Here is a 24,359-nt window from a genome sequence, read left to right on the forward strand (position 1 = left end):
GAGAATCCCACGCAGACTCCACACCTTTAGCACAGAGCCCGACGCAGGGCTTGATCCCACAAACCATGAGATCGTGTTGAGCTGAAATCCAGAGTTGGAGCCTGCTTCGGATTCAGTGTCTCCCTCTCTGTCTGCCCCTCCCCTGCGTGTACTCTGTCTCTCTGTCTCTCTGTCTCTGTCTCTCTAAAATAAACATTAAAAGAAACGTAAAGAAAATAGTTATGGACATGGTTGGATTGAAGCCTACCATTCTGAGCCACCCGGTCGCCCTATTTTTGCATTTATTGTAAGCACGTTTGCCCTTATGTGCTTGAGAAGGTGTATAATCGCTGTTTCCACATCCCTGGTCGGTATTTCTAACACCCTGGTCTCTGTTGATTGTCGTAGAGTAGGCTGCATTTTCCTGGTCCTTCACATAATGATTTCTCATCGTATGCTAGACGTTGTTATTATGCTGTAGAGGCTTTGGCTTCTGTTGGGAGTCAGGCCGCAAACTCTACTAGAGGCATAAACTTCAGGCTGGGTCTTTTGGCCACAGCTGGTGTCTGTCCTGCACAGGAGTGGCTCAGGGATCAAGCAGAACTTTGGGCAGAGTTGATGCACGCGATTTAGCCTCTCCCGAGCTGTTTCTCTCCTGGGTGGAACCCCCTCCCCGCTTCCTGGTGACCGTCGTCCCAAACTCTGTCCTGTTCTCCCAGCCAAAGAGGCCAGATTTCTACCGGAGGTACAGCCAGTCGAACACAAGTGCCGGCTTCAGCCTGGCTCGGTTGTTAAAAACCACATAATGGAAGCTCACCCTGTGCCATTCGCTTTTCCACGTGTGGCCTCCCCTCCAGACTCTGTCCTTGTTCACTCTCCAGTGCCTTCAAGGCATTGCCTTTTATTTTTGTTCTTTTGTATTTCGAGTCCGTAGATGTCCTCTGTGGAAAGGCCGAGTCTTAAGCCCCTTTGCTTCTCTCCTGAGGAATTTGGCATGTCTCCACCTATTCACTTTTTAAGAATCCGTCTTTGGGGCGCCTGGGTGGCGCCGTCGGTTAAGCGTCCGACTTCAGCCAGGTCACGATCTCGCGGTCCGTGAGTTCGAGCCCCGCGTCGGGCTCTGGGCTGACGGCTCGGAGCCTGGAGCCTGTTTCCGGTTCTGTCTCTCCCTCTCTCTCTGCCCCTCCCCTGTTCATGCTCTGTCTCTCTCTGTCCCAAAAATAAATAAAAAACGTTGAAAAAAAAAAAAAAAAAAAAGAATCCATCTTCTACGTATATTGTTCAGAAAAGCCGAATACCGGAGCGCCCGGCTGGCTCAGTCCCTAGAGCGTGCGACTCTTGACCTTGGGGTTGTGAGTTCAGCTTCCACGGTGGGCGTAGACATTACTCAAAAGTGGGCTCTTTTTTAAACAGTGCAATACTGTACAATTTATGAGCAGAAATAGGGTCAGGGCTGCTGAGCACTTCACACGAGTGATAACACGCTGTTTATCATGCTCCGTTTTCCCCTCCCGATGTGCTATTTGGAGATCTACCCGCGTCGAGCCATACAGACCCAATTCGTTCATTTTCACCCTTCAACCCCATGGACGTAACTCCTTTATCAGCCATTTCTTCTACCGACGGACCCTCAGGCCGCAGCTGGCCACTTGCCGGGACAAGAACACTGCCGTAACACTCTTCGATTCTCCACCCAGACGCGAGATTGCTGGGCCAGCTTTCGCCCCACCATCTGGCGAAATTGCCCTCCCAAGTGTGCCGATTTACAGCTCTCCCAACAGCACGTAAAAGCCTGCGCCTCAAAATATTAACAGTGGTTATGTGCGAGCGGTACAATTCCGAGCGATTTCACCTTCTCGTTCTTTACTTCCTGTCATTCCGTTCTCTCCCCGCTCGGAGCAGCTGTTCTTACAACAGCGGGGTTTTCTGTTCGCAAACCAGCAGAACTTGTCACCCTCTCCACGTCAGGGCAGATCACCACCCTCGGCTGCCCGCAGGTCAGGTGAGAGGGCCGGCAGGTGCCCGAGACACGCTCCTCTGTCCCTTACCCGCTCTCCACACTTGCCCGTGTCCCGTGCACACTGCATTGGCTTGAAACACGCGGATTTGTGCGTTTCTTTGCTTATTTACTCGCCAACTAGTCCGCCAGCCCCGGGAAGGCAGGAGGTGCATCCTACCCGTCTCTGTTATTGACAGACTGGCACTCCCTGGCTCGAAGCAGGTGCTCGGAAGCACACAGGTTGGACGGCAGAGGGGACAGTGCCTCCTGCACCCCGCTCGCACCCCTACAGCGGGGGACAGGAAGAAACCCAAGTTGAACCTTCAGACTGGGCAAAATGACTGGCCCGGGGCCACGCAGCTGTGGATCCAAGCTGGTAACAGAAGCGAGGTGCCCCGTCCTTGCTCCCCCAGTGACGGCGGCGTGGCTCTCCTTGGGGCAGACCGACCGACCGCGTGCATTCTGCCTTTTATGTTCTGGACGGCATTCAATAATTTATCGTGGGTATCAGCGACGAGATCTGGGCAGCCTGCCTAATCTCCGGGGTCACTTAAAAACCTCTGCCGTTTCTGCAAAAGTGAATGTTTGAACAATGTATTCCCCACGTCCTGTCAACAGAGACACCCTGGAGTCCCCGGGTCCGCGTCACAACTCATTGTTTTACGATGAAATGCACCACACGTGTCTCCAACACATGACCACCGTGATCGCTTTCTTCTGCGGAGGAAATGACGGGGGAAATCGTGCTTTGATACAAGGAAGGGTGACAAGGCCACGGCGTGCCGAAGCCGAGATTCCACAATTATCGTTTGTGAAAGGGAGACTGTTATCAAGGCAGCCACAGGGACACGTCTCGGGGCCACCTCTCGGAGTCAGGAAATTTGAGACATATATTTCACAGACGCGCGTCACCCTGTAAACCCTTCTGCATAATGCACGAGATTTGATTTAATGTCGTTGTTAATTCTGCTGTTCACAGCGGTGTGCTCTTAAGGGAGCCATCATTTTCATTTCAGGGTGGTTTTTTTGTTTTTGTTTTTTTTCCCTGGCAACAGAACCCGGAGGCTTTTCTGGGGTTGTGCTGGAGTGCATGAGCACAAGACCCCTTCCCAGGCACAGGGGGGCAGAGGCCAGGAAGCCTCCCTGGAGGCCACGGAGGTCTCTTGGGTCCGCTCTGGGCTCTCTGTGCCTGACTGTGGTCGGTCAGGGCTTGGAGGGTCGAATTTGAAAAAGAAGAAGGAAAAGGGAAAAGGCTTTGTGGCAGAACAGAAAGTGAAGCCAGGGTCACCTTCCAAGCTGTGTGATGGGGTCGCTTTGGCCGGGGTCAGCCAAGGGCATGAGAAGAACGGGATGGACCGAGCACGGTGAAGGGTGAGAGCAGACGAGAACCAGCCCCTATGGAGCAGGGACCCAGTGGAACGCAGCTGCCTGTCGCCGGCCTGTGGCCCCGCATTGCCGTGTCTGTCCCCTCACCTCTGACCACGTTCGACCTGAGGCCACAGAGCCCTCCTCTCCCAGGGAAGGCGTTCAGGGAGCAGCAGGGAACCCCTCACAGCATCCGGGGATCCCCACCCCCTCTGCTCCAGAGGCTTTAATGGGATCAACGTCCCTGTGAACCGGATGGACGGCCAGGGCCCAGGGATGCTGGGCTACAGCCCTGACAAGGGCCGGAATCCATGTCAGAGAAACGGCTCCCCGGCTTGTGGGTCCAAACAGTCCTCAGTGGGAGGGGTCAGCCGTCCACTGGCAGGTGCTGGGAGGTACTGGCCAAGCTCACACGGCCCCTTCTTTAAAGACAGCAAAGCCAAGCACATCAGCTCAGGGAGGGGGATTAACCCCGTGAAAGTGAGAAGAGAGAGGGAGAGGTGAGGGAGGCACCCACTCTCTCCTGGGAGACCCCAGGACCCACACGGGCACCCGGGGGCATCACTCAGTCGGGGGTCAGCACCCCATCCCAGGCCTGGACAGCCTGGGGGGATGTGCAACGGACATTTATCCTTTGCTCCCTGACAGCCCTCCCCCCCTCCATGCAGCAAGAGCTTGGGGCCCCTGACGCAGTCCTGACACACGGCTTACGCTCGGTGGAGGGTGGCAGGCGACCTGTCACCATCCCGTCTGGTGCTACGGATGCAGTGTTTGTGCCCCCTCACCCCCAAACCCGTACGTTGAAGCCCCGAACCCCAGGGCGGCTGTAACCGGGGACGGGGCCCTTACGGAAGTAATTCAGGTTGGATGAGGTCACGAGGGTGGGCCTTGAGCCACCAGGATTAGTGTCCTTCTGCGAAGAGACTCCAAAGGGCTCTCTCTGTCTCCCTCTCTCCCCATCCTGCCGGGCGGGGACACTGCGAGAAGATGGCCGTGCCCGAGCCAGCCAGAGGGCTCTCGACAGAAGCCGGCCGCGTGGGCCTGCAGAGCTCGAGCTTCTGGACTCCAGCCTGTAAGAAATAAACGTCTGTCGCGTAAGCCCCCAGCCTGTGGTGTTTGTGACGGAAGCCAGGGCTGACGCATCTGGGGCGCCACCCGTCCTTAACCCCAGCCCAGGGTGGGGTGCACGACTCAGGCCCAGGGCAATCAGCACAGACCCGACCACGGTGAGGGTCAAGGTGGGCACATGGCCCAAGCCTGTCCAATCGGGGTGAATCTGGGGGGCTCTGTGCTGGGAATGCGGAACCACCTTTCTCCGCCGTATCTAAGCGGGAAACACAACGCGCGTCTCCCAACGCAGAGGCGGAACACGACCAGGAGCCCCCGGCAGGCCCCGATCCCCCAGCCTCCCCATGGCCGCCCTTTGCTAAACAACGTCCCAGAGCCCTCCCACTGTGACCCCGGCCTCGGACATGACATTTGCCCTGGCCAACGGGTGTGAGTATCCACACCACCGGCCGAAGCTTGAAAACCACCTGCACCCGTGACGGCCCCCTGCCCGCCCACGAGCGACCCCGGCCCCTGCCCCGCCTGCCGAAGGCATGTGACACCCTCGAGGGAGCTGCGTCCCTCCAGGTGACCTCTGGCCAGCCCAACAGGAGCAGAAGAACCGCTCAGCTCCCCGCTCACCCGCGGACAATGACGAACGGCTGTGACCCGAAGGTACAGTTTGCCACCCGGCATGACAGCAACAGTCGGTGCCGGACGGGAGGCCCTCACCGATAAATTCCCATTTCCGCTGAGGCCGTGGTTACGAACCTGGTGGGTCCATCATCTCGTCCCAGCCCGCAGCCCAGGGACCACGCACAAGGGGCAAAGCGCAGAACCCCGGACGTTCACTAGAAGGTTCACGAGAAGTTTGTTTAATGGCAAGTTCACAAAACACGACGACAGCACGCACAGACGGGCCTCAGCGTGATGCTTCCGGCACCAGAGGAGTCTCCCGGGCACCGTCAGGGGCCGCGGAGGCGCGGGGCGCGAGGCCAGGCCGTCGGGGTGTCCGGCCTCTAGAGACGGGGCCACTCCGCTCCCCTGCCTCAACAGCACCGGCACCGAGCCCCCCGCGAGCCTCCTGGGTGCTGAAGACCATCTCGTAGTACTCGATCAGCAGCTCGGTGAACAGGTTCATGGGCACGAGGGCACTCAGGGAGGACGCCCCCTGGGACGGCCAGATTAAATTCAGCCCAAAGACACACGCCAGGTTGGAGCTGTTCATCTTGTTAAAAATGCTCTCCCGGGACACCTGCAGGACACACATGAGACAAGGGACGTGACTGTGGGTTCAGTGCTACGGCCCTGCACGGCCACCTCCCGGCTCTGGGCCTCGGTGTCACCACCTGTAAAAGGAGGCAGTCTTTTTTTTTTTTAACTTTTTAATTTTTTTAAGTGTATTTATTTGAGAGAGAGAGAGAGTGAGCAGGGGAGGGGCAGAGAGAGAGGGAGGGAGAATCCCAAGCAGGTTCCACACCGTCAGCGCAGAGCCCGACACGGGGCCCGAACCCACAAACCATGAGATCACGCCCTGAGCCAAAACCAAGGGTCGGCCGCTCAACCCACTGAGTCCCCCGGGCGCCCCGAAAGCAGTCAGTCTTGATGCTCTGAGAGACCTCGGGCTCTGACCGTCTCTGAGCTCCTCCTGGATCTCCTCCGCACCCCCAGCCTTCTCTCCCACTCCAGAGGACTCGGGAGGCCCCCTCGGGGACAGGGGTCTCTAGCACAATGGGTGCAAGCTTGGCCTTTGGTGTCACCCAGCCAGACCACCTCTCTGACAGCCACACTCTGGCCAGCGAGTTGGACACAGTCCAGGCCAAAGAGCAGGCAGGGGCCATCGGAGGACTGGGGGCAGCAGGGGAGGGGGCGAACCTGCCTTACAGCACTTACAACCCCATGAAGTTAGGATGCATCACCCATTTTACAGATGAAGAAACTGGAGGTCCAGAAGGTGCAGGGGACTTTCCCGAAGTCACGTGGCCAGTCGGGGGCAGGGGGGCCACTTGGGCCCGTCTGAAGGCCTGATCTCCCCCTCGCCTCCAGGGTCCTGGGGACCTCCGACAATCGGAAGCAGAGACAATGGCAGAACCTCGGGGGTCACGGGAGAGCAGAGAACGGGGGGTGGGGCATGACCCAGTGAACCCCCCCCCCACTTGGATCTGGTGAGGACAGCGGCCCCCAAACCCCTGCAGGAGCCCACCGGGGCCAATGCTACACAGCACCAAGCCCCATGGGAAGTTTCAACGTCAGTGCCGTGGAGGACGGGGAAATCGATCCACCTCCAGCAGACGAAAAACAAGTAGAAAGAAAATTAGGGCGATAACTTAGTTTTTGGCCTCTGACAAATAGTTTATTATTTAAAAAAAAATTTTTTTTAACGTTTATTTATTTTTGAGACAGAGAGAGAGAGAGCACAAGCAGGGGAGGGGCAGAGAGAGAGAGGGAGACACAGAATCCGAAACAGGCCCCAGGCTCCGAGCGGTCAGCACAGAGCCCGACGCGGGGCTCGAACCCACGGACCGCGAGATCATGACCTGAGCCGAAGTCGGACGCTTAACCGACCGAGCCACCCAGGCGCCCCAGTTTATTATTTTTCAAAGCAATCCTGGGCACCTGGGTGGCTCGGTCGGTGGAGCGTCCGACTTCGGCTCAGGTCGTGATCTCACGGCTCGTGGGTTCGAGCCCCGCGTCGGGCTCTGTGCTGACCGCTCGGAGCCTGGGGCCTGCTTCGGATTCTGTGTCTCCCTCTCTCTCTGCCCCTCCCCTGCTCATGTTCTGCTCTCAAAAATATGTAAACATTAAAAAAAATTTTTTTAAAGCAATCTCTACACCCAACGTGGGGCGCCCGGGTGGCTCAGTCAGTTGAGCCTCTGACTCTCGATTGCGGCTGCCCCGCGTCGGGACAGCGTGGAGTCTGCTTGGGATTCTCTCTCCTTCTCTCTGCCCCTCCCCGCCTGTGCTCTCTCTCAAAATAAGCAGACGTTAAAAAATGGAAATAAAAAGAAGGTCCCATCTGTAACTGAGGGCGGCCAGGCATGTGACCGGTCAGCAGGGGCAGGCGCAGAAATGGAGCTGCTCCCTGGTCAGGCCTTGAAGTCTTCTGGGCCAGGGAGCGGCGTTCCAAGTCTGGGGGAGACCCCAGACCCCGGGCTGTGTGGGCACCAGGTGCAGGAAGGGCCACCTGGGCCAGGCACGGAATGGGGGCCTCCCCGCCCCGGGCCCTGCTTAGCCCCCTCACCTCATGCAGGAAGCCCATGAGGTAGCTGAGGACAGCATAGTTGTGTTCTGGAAGGCTCTTCAGGATCTGGTGGCAGCGGGTCACCCGCAGGCTGCTCTCCACACCTGCAGGGGCACAGGGGTCCCTCCTGAGTCCTGCCCGGGGGGCCGGCATGGGCCTAGGGAGGAGGTCAGCTCTGAGGACACCTCGGAGGTCAGCTCCAAGGTCGGACCCGGAGCCCTCGCTTACTCCCAGGCCGGGTGGCTGTTCGCAGCAAAGCCCTCCCTTCCATGAGCTCTGTTCCCGTCTTTAGAGCCGTATTGCAACTCTTACCTCCCAGAAAGTCTGTAAAGCCAAATCACTCACTTTGTAAATGAGAATGGCCTAGACCAGCGGTCAGCAAACTACAGCCTTCGGACAGAAAGGCCAATTTTTGTCAGTAAAACTATTGGTACAGGGGCCCCTGGGGGGCTCAGTCAGTTGAGCGTCTGACTTCGGCTCAGGTCACGAGCTCACGGTTCGTGGGTTCCGTGCTGACGGCTCGGAGCCTGGAGCCTGCTATGGATTCTGTGCCTCCCTCTCTCTCTGCCCCTCCCCTGTTCACACTCTCTCTCTCTCTCAAAAATAAAGACGAAAAAAACAAAGTATGGGTACAGAGCCGCACCCACCCACTCACACATCACAGCAGAGCCCGGTAGGGGCAACGCAGACGGACCCACAAAGCCTCAAATACCTACTACCTGGCCCTTTACGGGAAAGGTTGGCCAGCCCTTCTGCAGACTAACTTAGCCTGTCTGTGATGCCCTGCAGCTCAGGTCCCCACACCCACCAAGAGCCTGGGGGAGGCTGTCCCAGACTCAGACCCCCATTTCCTCATAACCACGTCCTCCGCTGAACTCCAGATCTCAAGCCAGGGCGCACCCACAACTATTCACCGTGCTCCCCACGTCCCGATCCCCCAACGCCAACCTCTTCCGGCCAAGCCTTGGGCGGGGCTACCGTGAACGCCTGTGTGCTTTCCGAACACAGCCCCTGCTCAAAAGACACAAACGTCCCTACCGTCAACGTTCTCGTTGGCCTCTTAAGAGAAGCCTCTCTCTCGTGAACTCAAGCTGTTGTGGGTAACGGGAATGGAGAGGGAGTTCCCGCGAAATGATCTTCAAGGAACCAACGAGCTTGGGGGCCGCCACCTCGTTGCCTGGGTCTCGGCTTCCCGGCCCCAACCTCCTCTTTCTAAGATTTATGGTCCCAGAGCACATCCTTGCACGAGGTCCGCCACCCGCTCTCTCTACGGTCTCTCAGGGAAAGAGCGCTCACCGGCGAGCAAGGGGGAGCAGGCTGCCACAAAGCACTGACTGCGTGCCACGAACCGTCACGTCCGATCCTCACAACAGCCCCCACTTTTATGCACCTAAGGGAAGTGAGCTCAGAGAGGTTAAGTGACTTGTCCCCAATCACACAGCTACTGCACGGTGAAGCCCAGACTTGGATCCAGATCCGTGCGGCTCCAAGCCAGTGCTCTTAACCTCCTGGCTGCACACCGGGAGGTGGTCTTGGCTGCAATTCCCTTGTGCCCTGGACACTTCCCGAGTGTCCCTGCACTTCCCGAGTACACGCAGAAGCCCCTGCTTTTGCCCGACTTCATGGAGAAACCCATCCCACCTGAGAATGGGCTGCCAGAAAAAAGAGAGGACGCTCAGTTAAATTTGCATTTCAGCTAAAGAGCAAATATTACTTACACTAAAAAAAAAAACAAAACAGACATTCACCCTTTATCGGAAATTCACATTGAGGTGGGTGGGCATCCTCTGTTTTCTGTTGCTAGATCTGGTGACCCTACACCTGTCACCGTGCGGCCAGGCCGAGTGAGACCACGGTCCAGAAAGCAGGGTCTCGGTTCTCATCTCAGGGCAGCATCTCGGTTCTCAACGACTGGAATGTTGGGACTTCCTGAGTCTTCAAACTAGCGGAGGGCCAAACAAAAATGGAAACAGCTCCAAACATTTACCCGTGAAATTATAAAGCTGGTGCAACACAACCATTGAAAGAATGAGTGACTGCACATGAGGAGGGAGAGAGGAGATGTGATGCTAACACACGAAAGCCAGGCTCCAGGACCGTGCACAGGAGCGGCGCTCCTGGCGTGAGGGACGGGTGCCCACGGAGCCCCCGCCGGGGTACGTGCCCGCGTGGGACCGCGGGGCTGGGCAGGGACTCCCGTGTCGCTGCTGTGGACCTTGGGGTTTTTGTTTGTTTCCTACGCTATGTGCTGGTGTTATTTCCATCAAAATGGAATTTATTATTTTTTTTTTAATTTTTATATTTTAAAGCTTATTTATTTTTTATTTAACAAAATTTTTTTCTAACATTTATTTATTTTTGAGACAGAGAAGAGACAGTGTGTGAGCAGGGGAGGGGCAGAGAGAGAGAGGGAGACACAGAATCCGAAGCAGGCTCCAGGCTCTGAGCCGTCAGCACAGAGCCCGACGCGGGGCTCAAACTCACGAACTGCGAGATCATGACCTGAGCCGAAGTCGGACGCTCAACCGACTGAGCCTCCCAGGCACCCCTAAAGTTTATTTATTTATTTTGAGGGGGGTGGGGAGAGAATCCCAAGCATCTCTGTGCTGACAGCACAGAGCCCGATGCAGGGCTTGAACTCACGAACCGTGAGATCATGACCTGAGCCAAAATCAAGAGTTAGACACTTAACTGAGCCACCCAGGAGCCCTCTCATAATATAATTTTTTAAAAATTCTCAGCAGCTGCCCCAGCCCAGCCCCACTCCCTGGTGCACAGGATGAGCTTTGCCCCTAAGACACTTGTGCTTTCCATGGCCACATCTCTACCCATGGGTTGTGCCTCAACCCCGCTGAGCTAGGCATTCCATGGCACAAAACCCAGACCATCGGCATCTCCCGGGAACCAGTTAGAAATGCAGATTCTTGGGCCACTGCCCACACCTATGGAGTCTGAAACTCCGGGGTGGGGCCCAGTGACCCATGTTTTAATGCACCCTCCGGGGGTTCTGGTGCCTGGGGACGTCTGGGAACCTCAGACACACACCCTGCAGCCACATCACCCTGCCACACCCGGTTCAATAACACGCCTGTCCCTGCGGCCAGCCTGAGCACTCCTGGTGAGCAGGGCCTACGTGCTCACTCCCTTCCCGTCCGCAACTACCCCGCACGGGCTGTGGCAAGCAGGTGCCAGAGGCAAAGAGGAACGTGCGTGGTCGGTAATAACCACTGCACGAGGGACGGCCCGACACGGCCGAATGGCTGAGGTGACTGGCGTTTTAGAGGGAGAATGAGGGCACAGGGAGGGGTGCAGGGGTTGGGGGGGGGGGCCCTGAGCAGAGTCAGGGAGGGGGTAGTTATCCGGGTGTGTTCATGGGAGAAACACGCTTCTCGTGTCCTGGGACGGGGTCAGCGGTGCAGGCTGGGTTAGGCCCCCACCGTCACGGGACACTGGGGTCTCCTTGAACGTCTACATCTCAGAGCCGGCTCTGGGGTCCCTGACACAGTTCTGGGTGTAGAAGATTCACATCCCAAAGGGCAGAGGAGGGATTTCTAACTGCAAGCTTTCTACGGTAACCGCTCGAAGAGGGGGTTCGGGGCCTCTGCCCCCCACCAGCCTCCACCCCCCTTCTACACACAGAAGTTGGGGTGCTGGAGGTGGGGGGCTCCCCCAGAGCAGGGCAGGGAGGGCCTGGAGGCGGCCCTTGGACCGGGCCGTGCACCCCGAACCCAGAGGCGCCCTCTGCCACGCTGCCTGTCGCCCTAGCTGCACCCGACAATCCCTGCCCCCACCCACGGACGGTGGTGGCTCGGCCCGGCCACTACACTTGTGCACGGGGCCGGACGGCAACAAGAAGAGGCCGGCAGCCCCTCCCCCCACCCTCCAGACTGGCCCTTGGCGGGCCCCCCCGGGGCAGGTACCCACTGGTGATCCCGAGAATCTGCTCATAGGCCGTGAAGGTCAGCAGCGGCTGGGGAAGCTCTCTCAGGAAGGTCTTCAGGATCACGGCAGGGATGTGGACGTCCCCATAGTCGTCAAAGTTCACGGGCTTCCCTGGACACAGGATGTCGCAAGTCTGAGTCCTGACGGGGCCGCGGAGTCCCGCGTCATGATGGGCCCCGACGCAAACGGCTTTAGAACTCCCGAGGGGGGAGACCTCTCGCCAGGCACGACCCTGTCGCCTGCTGGACCCGGGGGGTGCTGCTACCGTGCCCCCCCCGGCCCTCTGGGGCACCTGGCCGAGTCTGGGGCGTGCCCCCAGTCCCCCCACCGTGTGGGTCGGCCCCGCCTCGGATGCAGGTGCTCGGCGCACGGGCCTGAGGACGGCCAGTCCACACGCGCCCCGCGCCGGCCCTGTCACCGGACGGGCGAACCGTACGAGGGAGAGGAACGAGGAGGGTGGGCGGGGGCGTGAGCAGAGCCAGCCGCCTCAGCAGTGTCGCTGTAGGGTGCTCAGCTCCGACACGGCCTCCCGACCCGCGGGTGTCGCCGCAGGCAGCCGGGAAAGCGGTGCCGGGCCCGCTGGAGGGACTGCCGAACGGAGACTCCATGGAACACTTCAGGCCACCTGTCCGCCTGCGATGACGGGAGAAGCCCTCGAGGCACAACGGCAGCGTGCGGCCACCTGCCGAGGGCCGGGGCTCCGGGCGCAGGCCTCGCCTGGGCAGCTGCCCGGTCCCGGGCTATGCTGGGGGTTGGGTGGGGGCGGGAGCCACGCTACCTTGGGCCTGGGGGCTCTGCGGCCGTGGAGGGCTGTGCAGGCCGGGCAGGCGGGAGGCTCGGGGTCAGGGGTCTCTGCGGGGACAGGCTCACCTTGATTGTACAACCGCTGAATCTCGCGGATGGTGTGGACACTGGCCGACCTCCGGAACAGGCCCTTGGTGCGGAGTCCTGAGGAGAGAGAGCCTCCAGGCACCTCACAGGTCCTAGCACTCTGGGTTTCTGGAACATTCCACGACTCCTCCTGCCCACGCGTCACCCTCCCGTGGCTGGCAGGGAATGCTCTCCAGCTTGGTTCATCCCCCCCTCCCCCCCGACACCCACCACCCGCGATCCTCAAACTTCCAAACTCCCAACCCCACCTCACTGCCTACTTCCGTGGCCCCCGGGAAGAGAGAACCCAGTCAGACGGACCTGGAGTCCAGCCCAACTCTGTCTCATCCCGCTGTGTGACCTCAGCGAAAGCCCGTGGCCTCTCTGAGCTCAGCCACCCCGTCTACAGAGTAAGGTCCTGAGCCCCTGCCTCTGAGGGCTGCAGAAAGAATCGACGAGGCCGCATACGGCACATGTTCAAGCACCCAGGGGGCCTCCACACGCACAGCCTCCGCTTAGTCCCGCAGCTGCATCGACACGGGTGACCCGTCCAGTATGGCAGCCACTGGCCATACGTCATGATTTAAATTTCCGTTTAATTAGCAAAAATTAAGTGAAATTAAAAATGCGGTCACCCGACGTAGGAGACACCTAGAAAGTGCTCTACTGGGCTACTGCCGCAAGCAGCTGGAAGCTACCGTTCCGGACGCGGCGAATACAGAACGTTTCTGGGTTTCCAGAAGCACTGGGCTCCCTCCCCAGCCTCTTCCTTCTGAAGCTGGGTCTATTCAACGAAGATATTCAGGTCTGAGCAGCCTGTGCACGGACCTTGCCGGTCTTCACCGGGCAGCTTCCACGGGGACTTCCCACGGGCCTGCACGGTTCGGCCTCTCCTGCCCCACTGCCCCTCGGCCCCCTCCTCCGGCCTCCAGTCTGCCCCATGCTCCTTGCTCCTCCCGGCCTTTGCACGCGCCGTCCCCTCTGCGTGAGTGGCTGGTCCCTCTCTTTTTTTTCCTGACAGATCGAAGTAGGAAAATTTCTGAGGTGCCTCCCAAAGTCCCGGACCCCGTGGGGCACACTCATTCTGCCCAGTATCCAAACACTAATCTAGGCACCACAGGGAAGGGACTCTGCAGACAGGATTCAGGCCCAAGGAGCTGACCTTAAGATACGGAGATTATCTTCGGTGGGCCTGACCTAATCAGGCAAGACTTTTAAAAGGGACCGGGTTCTTCCTGGCTACAGAGATTTGAAGCATGGAGGCCGGACTCGACAGGTGGGAAGGCCTCTGTTGGTGGAGGGGGGGGCCACACGGAAAGGAAAGCGTGCAGCCTCGAGGAAGAGAAAGAGGCCTCTGGCCGACAGCCACCAAGGACACACAGGCATCTCTGCAAAGAACTGAATTTGGCCAACAAACTGAATGAAGGTGGAAGCGGATAGGATTCTTCCCCAGAGCCTCCAGAAAGGAGCGCAGCCTGGCGGGATACCTTGAGTTTCGCTTTGCGAGACCCTGAGCAGCCCGGCCCCCGTGTGCCTGGATTTCTGACCCGTGGAAACAGCTTTACAGAGGAAATCGCAATGGAGTCCTCTCGGTTGCGACCATGAGCCCCCAGAACGGCGGCTGGGTGGGGTGGGGGGGGGGGGCCGTTACCATGGCAACCCCAGCGCCTCAATCAGGGCTGGATACGGGGAGGTGCCCAAAGGGTACATGTTCGATCGTGCATTCATTCAACAAATACAATACTGAGTTCCCACTTGGAGCTGGGTTTTTTGTTTTATTTTTTCATAAATAAAGGAACTGATGACGTTAAAAAGGGAGAGACTCCCTCTCCCGGTTTCTGACACCTGGTCTTACGCACTATCTTCTGTCTGCTCCCGAAATACGGAACAGAACGGGAGGAGCCGCGAAGGACTTCTCGCCAAAGTAGAGACCATTCTAAGCGACGATCAGGTCCTCCGGCTAGAGAGGCGCCAGCTCATGGAACTTTCTAGCATTAGGACATGCAGTTCTGAGGGCGCGCCAGGTAAAAGGCCACCAGGGCCCCCAGCAATGACGGCTCCCACTGCTCGTCGGACGCGCCCCCCACCCCGCACCCTGCGGCACCTGCCTGCGGGGGGCCACCCCCCCCCCACCGCCAGCAGCCTGTTCGCCCAGAGAACTACGCTCCTGTCAGGGTCCACACTTTCCCCGTGGATCTGGGAACTCTGGCCTCACGCAGGAGTCCTGGAGGAGCCACAGGCGTACCCCCTCTAATCACCGAGCGCGCCCACCCCACTGGCGACAGCACCTGCAGACCAAGCTATCTATCATATCAAATGGGTCTCTTCACGGACAGCTTTACATGTCTCCTCTCATTTAGGCCCCAGAGCAACCCCGTGAATCAGGCACCGTCATGAACCCCACGGGGCAGATGAGGAATCACAGGCCCAGAGAAGGCAAGTAACTGCCCAAGGTCACACAGCAAGTACACAGTAGAGCCGGGATGCAAACCCAGACATTCTGTGTGCCTGAGTCCATCCCGTGCTGGTCACCCTTCCCACACGAGGCCCGGCCCCTCCAAGTCCCCGGTCTGCACGGTGCCCGGGACACCAGATGGGCCTCCCAGAGGCCCTCACACCCCTGGCTGAAGCCAGCTCTCACTTACCTTTCTCTCTTAGGTATGTCACTGTGAATCTCAGCACAGGAGGGATGAGTTCACCTTGATTTTTGTCCTTGAGGCTAAGGGAAAAGAAAAGAAAGTAGTTTTTAGCTGGAGGTGACAGGTCCTCTCCACATCTCTGTGTAAACACAGGACCGAGGAGCCATACAGGGACAGATGCAGACTCGGTGCTCAGAGAGTAGGTGTTCTGGTGGCCAAAAGAGAGGCAGAAATAATACACTAGGGCAGCAGCTGAGGGCTCCACCGTGATACAGGAGAGACCTGGGGAACGGGGATGGCGTCACGTGGGGCCACTTCTGAGCTAGGTTTTGAGGTATGAGTAGGAGCTTGTGGAGGACCAAAGCCGGGGGGCGGGGAGCATTCCAGACAGGGGGGAAATGCACAGAGGAGGACCAGAGGCACGAGCGGATTTGGCTGTGAGGGCAGATCCCGGGAAACCTGGACTGTATGCTGACCAATCAAACAACATGCCTGATGGAAACCTAACGCGCTGCCTCAGGCTGTTAAGACCCAGCCTCTTACCGTGTTCATTTGGGAGAGAATTGATACACCAGGCAACTTTAAAACACAGCCACAAATACACCACCCCAGCGGGCAGAGAGGATGTGAAGTCACAGCTGCCCACCGTGAGCATTCTACGGTCCCACTGGGCTCCCGCGTGAAACGTTTTGTTTTTCTCTTTCTCACGTGCTGAACGCTCTTGCCTGGAAGGCAGCATACTTGGGAGATGGTTGGATGGAGGGCAAAACGCTCTGCAGTCGACGTGCCTGCTGGAGTCCCGCTCTGCGACATCGTAGCTGAGAAGAGCATGTGTTTTGCAGTTCTCTAAACGTCCGTTAGGTTAGTTTGGCCGATTGTGTTCAAGTTTTCTAGACTGTTGATTTTCTACTTGTTCCATCAATTACTTAGAGAAGGATACTGACGTCTCCTTACGTGCGTCTGTTTCTCCCTCGGTTCTACCACGTTTGCTTCGTAGATTTTATTATTTTTAAAAAAAATTTTTTAACATTTATTTATTTTTGAGACGAGGGAGCATGAACAGGGGAGGGTCAGAGAAAGAGGGAGACACAGAATCGGAAACAGGCTCCAGGCTCTGAGCTGTCAGCCCAGAGCCCGACGCGGGGCTCGAACCCACGGACCGCGAGATCGTGACCTGAGCCGAAGTCGGACGCTTAACCGACTGAGCCACCCAGGCGCCCCTGCTTCGTGGATTTTAAAGCTCTGTTACTAGTCTGTAACTTTTTAGGATTATGTCTTATTACGAAATGCCCCTCTTTGCCCCTGGGGTTATTTCTTGTCCTGCTTGGCCTGACATTAGTACAGCCACTCGAATTTTCTTTTGGCTGGTGGCTGCATGGCAGGTCTTAGTCTACCCTTTTACTTTTAATCTACAGTGTTTTATCGTTTTACATTTTAAACGTCAGTAGGAGCTTCCTTTTTTTAAATCCAAACTGAGAATCTCTTTTAATTGGAATGTTTTTGCCATTTACGTTTAATGTAATCATCACTGCGGCTAGGTTTCCATCTACCATCTTGCTATTTGTTCTTTACTCGTTTTCTCTCTTTTCTTGACTTTGTTTTATTCTTTAGGACTCAGGATGGAACTACCCCAGTGACCCTCCTGGGTCACCAGCTTGCAGGTATTGGGACTTCTCCATGACCACATGAGCCAATCCCTTATAATAAATATCCTCTTTCTTGGTTCTGTTTCTCTAGAAAACCTACACGAATATGCTGGGTCTGTGTCTCCTGATCGGTTTTTCTCCTAGTTATAGAACACGTTTCCCTGCTCCCACCTTGTAATTTTTCTTTGGAAACTTTACACTGTTGGTTGCTGGGGTTTGTGTGTTTGTATTTGGTATTCCTTTGAACGGAGATGAACTTTGTTCTGTCTTGCATCAAGTTATTTGGGAACAGGTAGAGCCTTTCAAGGATCGCTTTGAATTTTGCAAGGGGGGCTCTCGAGCAGTCTTCAGACTAAGGCTAATGTAGCTCAACGGCTAAGACAGAAACAGCATCCAAAGCCTTAAGTGCTGACGTCTCCACTTTAAGTTGGGAGAACACTTATCACGCCCAACCCTGTGTCAGCTCCAATAGTTTCGGGGCCCTACTGTTTTCCGGTGGTACTTTAATTTCCTTTTATATATAGACAGTTTAAACATTCAAAGACTTGAGGGGACAGTCTGTGGAGAACTCTCTGTGCAGCTCCCCCCCCCCGGAACTCTGTCCCACAAGGTCACCCACCCAGGGCCCCCAAACTCTGAACTCCGTTACCCCACTTTGCCAAGAGCACTGGAGCCTGTCTGGCTTCTGCCTGCTCTGCAGCCTGGAAACATCCCCCGGGCAGTGAGCCGGGGGAGTCGGAGGGTCTGCTCTGTTCATTTCCTTTCTGTCTGGAATCATGGCCCCCTGCTGCATGCTGCCCGGTGTCTGAAAACACCTATCATGATAGGGCTTGTGTGTTTCTCTACGTTCGGGCAGGACGGTCAGTTTGTTCCATGATTCTCTCATGGCAAGAAGCAGAAGTCACCGATTTATTGTGAAAGGGTTTCCGGGGGCAGGGAGGTGGCCACACGCCTGGCCGCCGTCCCTAGTCCCCCCGGGTCTCACTGTGTTCCATCATCAAGTAAGACCCCTGGGGAGACGGGGATGGGAATGGGGCAGGTCTACACCTCCAATCCTAACACACAAATATGGACCTCAGCCTCCTGCCTTGGCTCCCCGAGAACAGCCCAAAGTTCAGTAACCCCCAGCTCTTCTGGAAAAATCAGTCACCTCAACAAATACACAGCATCGTCCTTGCCATGCATTTGCATATTCGTCATTTCGTTTGATTCCGACAGGGAACGGCCGGACAAGACAGGCTGTTACTATCCCTGCTTCACAGACGGTGAACAAGGCGTCCCAGGGAGAGGAGTTTCGTTTCTTTTCTTTTCTTTTCTTTTCTTTTCTTTTCTTTTCTTTTCTTTTCTTTTCTTTTCTTTTCTTTCTTCTTCTTTCGTTTCTTTTCTTTCTCTTTCTTTCTTTCTTTCTTTCTTTCTTTCTTTCTTTCTTTCTTTCTTTCCTTTCCTTTCCTTTCCTTTCCTTTCCTTCCTTTCAACTTTATTTTTGAGAGAGAAAGAGCATGAGCAGGGGAGGGACAGTTCTTTCTTTCTTTCTTTTCTTTTCTTTTCTCTTCTTTCTTTCTTTCTTTCTTCTCTTCTTTCTTTTCTTTTCTTTTCTTTTCTTTTCTTTTCTTTTCTTTTCTTTTGTTTCAACTTTATTTTTGAGAGAGAGAGAAAGAGAGAGAATCCCAAGCAGGCTCTGCACTGTCAGCACACAGCCCGACGCGGGGCTCGAACCCACGAACCGCGAGATCATGACCATGACCCCCGGGAGGGCCCAGGGGCAAAGGCAGCGCTCTGTCCCTGATTCCCGGAGATACGTGTGCAGAGTAACAGCACCCCTGCCACCAAAATGCGCGTTAAAATGCAGCCACTGGCATGCATTCCCATCACAGCGGGACGCAGGCTGAAGGTAGCCAGGGCCGAAGGGGTATCATCTGGGCTTCCAGCCTCGCTGGAGCTGGGCTCCACCCGTGACGATTTTCACCAAAACCACCTCAGGCTGCTTCCTTCCTCATCTGCCCCGGAGCTCTCCGGGTGCCATCATCAGAGTGGCTGGAACTCAGATGAGGAAACTCAGGCTCTGAGAGGTTGAGCCACTCGACGAAACGGGAGCGGGGCCGGGATCCGAACCCAGACAGGCAGGCTCCGGAATCCAGCCTCTGAGCACAGTATCAAAACCACTACGCAGATGTAAGTCGCAGATGGACAAGAGCAGAGACGGGGTGGCCAGCATCCACTGAGGGCACACGCTTAGCCCGGCACAGGGGGGACACCACCGGGATACACAGGCAGCCGGACGGAAACCAGAAGTGTGGGCTCTGGTATCTGACCTCCTGAGGCCAAATCCTGGTTCTGCCGCCGAAGCTGAGAGGCCCAGATACACCCCTCGAGCTGCCCCCACACCCATGCCTCCATTTCCTCTTCTGTTAAATGGGTTGATAATCAATCGGACCTGCCCGCCAGAGTGCTTAACACCAGCAAAGCCGTGGGACGGGCCCCGGTACTCCAAAAACCATTCAGCGAACGTGACTTACGGAGCAAATGATGTCACGCCGTCCAAAGACGTGACGATTGCTGGGGCGCCTGGGTGGCTCCATCGGTTGAGCGTCTGGCATTGGCTCGGGTCGCGATCTCACACTTCATGAGTGCGAGCCCCGCATCGGGCTCCGCTCTGACAGTGCGGAGCCTGCTGGGGATTCTCTCTTTCCCTCTCTCTCTCTGCCTCTCCCCAACTCGTGCTTTCTCTGTCTCTCTAATAAACTTGAAAAATTCAAAACAACAATAAAAAAAGGGCGTAACAATTGTAAAACGGAAAATTAGACTAAAACTGGGGTCAGAGTCCTGACCGTGGACGCTTAAGCGGATGCTACAGGAAATGCACAGAAATTCTGGTCACCCTCGGACCCCCCTCCCCACTAAGGCGCTGGCACACTGCCCCCCTAGCAGGCTGCCTCCTCTTGTCCTCTCTCGGGGCCAGAGAAGGCAGCAGGGACCACCCCCCCCCCCACCGCCATCCCGCCCGTATAGCCTCACGGCCCGGATGGCGCTCACACGGGGCACGCGGCACCATTACCCGTTCCACCTTGGACGCTGTGGGCAAACGGAAACTCACCACCGACACCCAGTCTTTCCCGCGTCTCAGGGTCTCAGGCCTCCGGACTGGCTCACGGCACACCTACGCCCTCCCCGCTGCAGGTACACCCTCCCTATTTCTCTTTCCAGGCCCAGCCAAAAAGCCTCCTCCTCCGAGAAGGCCTCCTTGCTCCTCTCCAAAGAGCACAGGCTCTGTGTCCGCTGTTCCCCAGCACCGTGTGGGGAGATTACCATGGACCGTCCCCACATAAGCCCAGGGGAGGCCCAGACTCAGAGCACATGTGGCAACAGAGGCAGAGGTCAGAGCAGAGCACTTTGAAGGTGGGGGACGGAGCTACGAGCCCAGAACCCAGAAAAGAAAGCTGTTTTGACCAAGAGAATACAGCAGAAGCGACTGGCCAGTTTCCAGGCCTCGGCCTGAAGACTCTGGCAGTTTCCACCGTGGTCCCAGGAACCCCTGCCAGAAGCCGCGAGCTGGCCCGTAAGAAGGGGGCCACCCTGGGCATGTCCGGTGGGGAGGCCGTGTCCCAGCTGAGCCCAGCCTTCCCTGCCGTGCGCCAGGACGTGAGGCGGCACCTCGGACCCCGGGCCCTCCGGAGGAGCAGCCGGGCCACCACTGGACGCCACGGAGCGACCTCTGGCAGCGCCCCCCCCCCCCCCCCACGAGCACGCTTGCCTAGCTGGGCTCTGCCCAAATTCCCGGCCCCAGAAATCAGGACACCTAACAAAACGGTGGCTGTTTGAGGCTGCTAAGTGCCGGGGGAGGGGGGCTGTCGTGACAGCAGGTAACGGAAGACGGTCCAGAACGCGCAGCCGGGGATGAGCCACGCGTCTGAGCCCACAAGCCCTGCTCCCGTATCTTGTCCGTTTGGTTTCCGTTGTGATGTCATTGGCCCCAATTCGAGATGGGCTGTGGTTGCTGGGAGAGGCCCCAGAGCCCTGAGGCGGCCCAGCTGGAGGCAGGCCCGGGCCCAACTGAGATGTGCGGTCGTCAGGGGCGCCTGGGGGGCTCCGTCGGTTGAGCGTCCGACTTCGGCTCAGGTCACGATCTCGCGGTCTGTGGGTTTGAGCCCCGTGTCGGGCTCTGTGCTGACAGCTCGGAGCCTGGAGCCTGCTTCGGATTCTGTGTCCCCCTCTCTCTGCCCCTCCCCTGCTTGTGCTGTCTCTCTCTCAAAAATAAATAAAACCTTAAAAAAAATTAAAAAAAGGGGGGGGCACCTGGGTGGCTCAGTCGGTTAAGCATCCTACTTTGGCTCAGGTCATGATCTCGCAGTTCGTGGGTTCGAGCCCCGCGTCGGGCTCTGTGCTGACGGCTCAGAGTCTGGAGCCTGCTTCGGGTTCTGTGTCCCCCTCTCTCTCTCTGCCCCTCCCCCGCTCACACACACACACACACACACACTCTCTCTCTCTCTCTCTCTCTCTCTCTCTCTCTTAAAAATAATTAAACATTAAAGAAAACTAAAAGAAAACTAAAACAAAACCAAAAGCGTGCGGTCCTTCCGCAGTGATTCCTCAGGGGGATGCGACACCAGTCTGCTCTTCCTCTGACCCCAGGGTTTACAGAGGACTCCCAAACACGTGGCCCACGTGAACAACCACGAAAACCTTGCCAACGGCACTAACAGGCCTTCGCGTGTCCTGCTCTCTATGGAAAGCTGGTTTCTTGGTGGTTTCTCTTTGCCAGAGCTGTATGTCGGGGACACAAAGCAACATTTGGCCGGCCAAGCAGTCCCCGTGACGTAAGGCGTGTTGCCGCGGGAATGCGGGCGGGCCCTCCCCCCCACCTCTGACTTGGCCTCCCGTGTCCCCCTGAGAGGGACATGATGGCCTGGGACCCAGGCGGTCCCCTCTCCGTGTCCCCAGGGAGAGAGGAACGTGGCGGACGGGTGGCTCTCTTCCTCCTCCTGCTTCCTTTGGGAGCCAGAGCAGTGCAAGTCCTGGCCCTGCCCTCAGGAGGCGGGTGACCTCAGGCCAGGCTCCTAGCTTCCCCAGCCTCTGTTTCCCCAACTGGAAAGCAGAGATGCTGGCACCCTCCTCCCAGCTGCATAGAGTAAATACTGAGGGACACAGAAGCCTGTGTTCAGCTGCGAGTCAAATGCACCAACAATCAGTGACGTCCCGGGCCACACGCGGGCGGCCCGTGTCGGACCAGGAAGCGGGCCCAGGACGCTGCAGTGACTTGCCCGGGGTCCCACAGCTAGGGGGCCCGGGTCCGCCGATTCCAAAGCCTGGCGTAGCGAACGTTCTTGGGGAGGGGGCCCTGCTGAGACGTGTCAAACGGGCCGACGCTGAGGAGCTACCCCAAGACCCCCTTGCCTGCAGCTTAGCTCACATTTCTTTCTTTCTTTTTTTAACATTTATTTATTTTTGAGACAGAGAGAGACAGAGCGCAAGTGCGGGAGGGGCAGAGAGAGAGGGAGGCACAGAATCCGAAGCAGGTTCCAGGCTCCAGGCTCCGAGCTGTCAGCACAGAGCCCGACGCGGGGCTCGAACCCATGGACCGTGAGATCATGACCTGAGCCGAAGTCGGACGCTTAACCGACTGAGCCGCCACCCAGGCGCCCCCACATTTCCTTTTTCTAAAGCAGGCTTCCAGGGTGGGGAGGGGCCTGTAAGATCGTGAGACACTGAGGTCCCAGAAGGGGTGTGCCCGAAGTTGCAGGGCCCCCAGCCAAGCATGCCTCTTCCCCCGTGCCCTCAAGGCGCACGGACCTCCAGCCGGGCCTCGGGCCTCTCGTGGTGAGCCGCAGAGCGACTCATCCCCTGGGATTCGATGACCGCTCTCGGCAGCGCAGAAACCCACGCCGTGGATTTCTCCTCCCTCCCATCGCCCACCCGCTGGCTCAGAGAGGGGCTTGCTCAGTGGACTGGGTCAGTGCAGAGGATGACAACCGCCCCCGGGGCTCTGGATAAAAGGTGCTTCCTGGCTGGGAGGGGACGCCCAGGGCAGCAGCGAATCCTTTCTCACCGGGTCCCTCCCTGTGCACCCCCATGTGTGTGGGCCAAGGCCAGGGCCAGGTCTCCACAAGGACGCATGGATTACTAGACCCACAGCCTGAACTAAACTTCCAAGGTGTGTGCGGCAGAGCGCTATTCCTGGGTCAGCACCGTGTGCTCCCGGCCAACCGTCCGGCCCCAGAGGGCACCGGGGGTTCTCGGCACATAATCCTTGCTCGTAGCCCCTCCCCGCGGGGGACGCGCTTGGAGTGATCAGCAGGTTCCTGCCCTGGTTTCGCAGGTGAGAGGCACACGAGTGAGGACAGGCTGTAGCTTTGGAGCGACGGGAGGGACGGAGCGGGAGGAGCAGCCGGCCGGCCCGGCTGGAGACCCGGGCTCTCCCCGCCCTCTGACGTGGTCATTGACCTCTCGGCCCCTCCCGGTTCCGGGAACGCCTCGCTGGGCCACAAAGGCGGCCGGGAGGTCCCGGGCACCCACGGAACCCGGCAGTGCACGTGGACAACCGCCGCGTGCCGGGGGCCGAGGGTGTGCCGGCGTGCCGCCAGGCCTGCTGGCTCCATCGCCGTGCCCGCGTGGCGACAGAAGACAAAGCCGGCTCAGAGAGGCAAATCGTTTCACCAGGAGTCACACGGCCTAAGGGTTCAAGTGAGAATCGGACTCCCAAGCCCTTGTAGCCGGAGCAGACCACGGCCTTGCATCCCGGGGTGGGGGTCTGGTGGGACTGACCCCCCCACCCCTGCACAGCCGGCCTCTGTGGGAGGTGGAGGAGGAACCGGCAAGTTTCGTATCGTTCGCAAGACCAGCCCCCAAAACTCCCCGTGGGGCGGGGGGTTCTGGCAAGTCAGGCTGGCACACGACTTAGGAGCAGAGCCCAGGGAGGCCCGGCCCGGCCCCCACCCCAGAGGCCCTTCCCAAGGACGGCGGCTTCTGCTCTCCGGACAGCCACACGGTGCAGGAGACCAAAGACGGGTGTTCCCGGGCACGCAGGGAAAGAGAAGCGAGAGCCGGGCACCCCTCACTCCCTTCCTCGTGCAAGTGGCCGCTGGGTCAGGGGGAACCGTCCGCTCTGGGAGAGGAGCAGCTGGAAGTCACGTGGTCCTGCTCATTAACGAACGGCCCAAAGGGGACCTCTGCCTCCGTCGCCCCCACTTCCTGCAGGTGCGGAAGGAGCAGGAGAGGTGTGGGCAGGGGGACCCACCCGCTTCCCCCCTGAGTCTGGAAGCCCCCCACCCCCTCTTCTCCCACCTGCCCACCTTCTCTCACCTGTTCGTGCAGGACGGAGCACACAGGTGAAGGAAATGCCACCGGGAATCTCTTTTATAAGAGTTTACGGGTGTGACCGTTAGCGCCCCTTTCTCCCCCTCTTATCTGACTTAAAAGGCCACAGAGCAGAGCAAGAATGACAAATGTGTGCCAGTGGGCACAAAATTAAGACCTAGTTTGTGTGCCCATAACGACACAGAGGGGAGAAGGGACAGGGGACAAGTTTTGTACGGTGGCGGTAAGGCGAGTAACATTATCGCCACTAACAACCAGTTTGTGATGAACGAAGCTATGAACTCTGATCCCAAGACGCAAACTATCGCCAAGTGTCTCGA

General features: G+C 57.8%; 1 protein-coding gene across 6 annotated transcripts in view; it reads right to left on the bottom strand.

The window, feature by feature from the left end:
• Positions 1-5,249: 5,249 nt before the first annotated feature.
• The window catches only part of ARHGAP8 (Rho GTPase activating protein 8), a 63,964-nt gene continuing 44,854 nt past the window's right edge, over positions 5,250-24,359 (bottom strand). For all 6 annotated transcript variants that reach the window (XM_058741052.1, XM_058741048.1, XM_058741047.1 and 3 more), the window contains 5 exons: positions 15,089-15,162; positions 12,444-12,521; positions 11,556-11,684; positions 7,632-7,735; positions 5,250-5,645 (listed from right to left, as the gene is read on the bottom strand). In XM_058741052.1, the coding sequence (XP_058597035.1) occupies positions 5,313-5,645; positions 7,632-7,735; positions 11,556-11,684; positions 12,444-12,521; positions 15,089-15,162 (718 nt within the window). In that variant the 3' untranslated portion in view covers positions 5,250-5,312. The remainder of the gene's footprint in view (positions 5,646-7,631; positions 7,736-11,555; positions 11,685-12,443; positions 12,522-15,088; positions 15,163-24,359) is intronic.

This window comes from Neofelis nebulosa, chromosome 8, assembly GCF_028018385.1.
Source record: "Neofelis nebulosa isolate mNeoNeb1 chromosome 8, mNeoNeb1.pri, whole genome shotgun sequence".
NCBI lineage: Eukaryota > Metazoa > Chordata > Mammalia > Carnivora > Felidae > Neofelis > Neofelis nebulosa.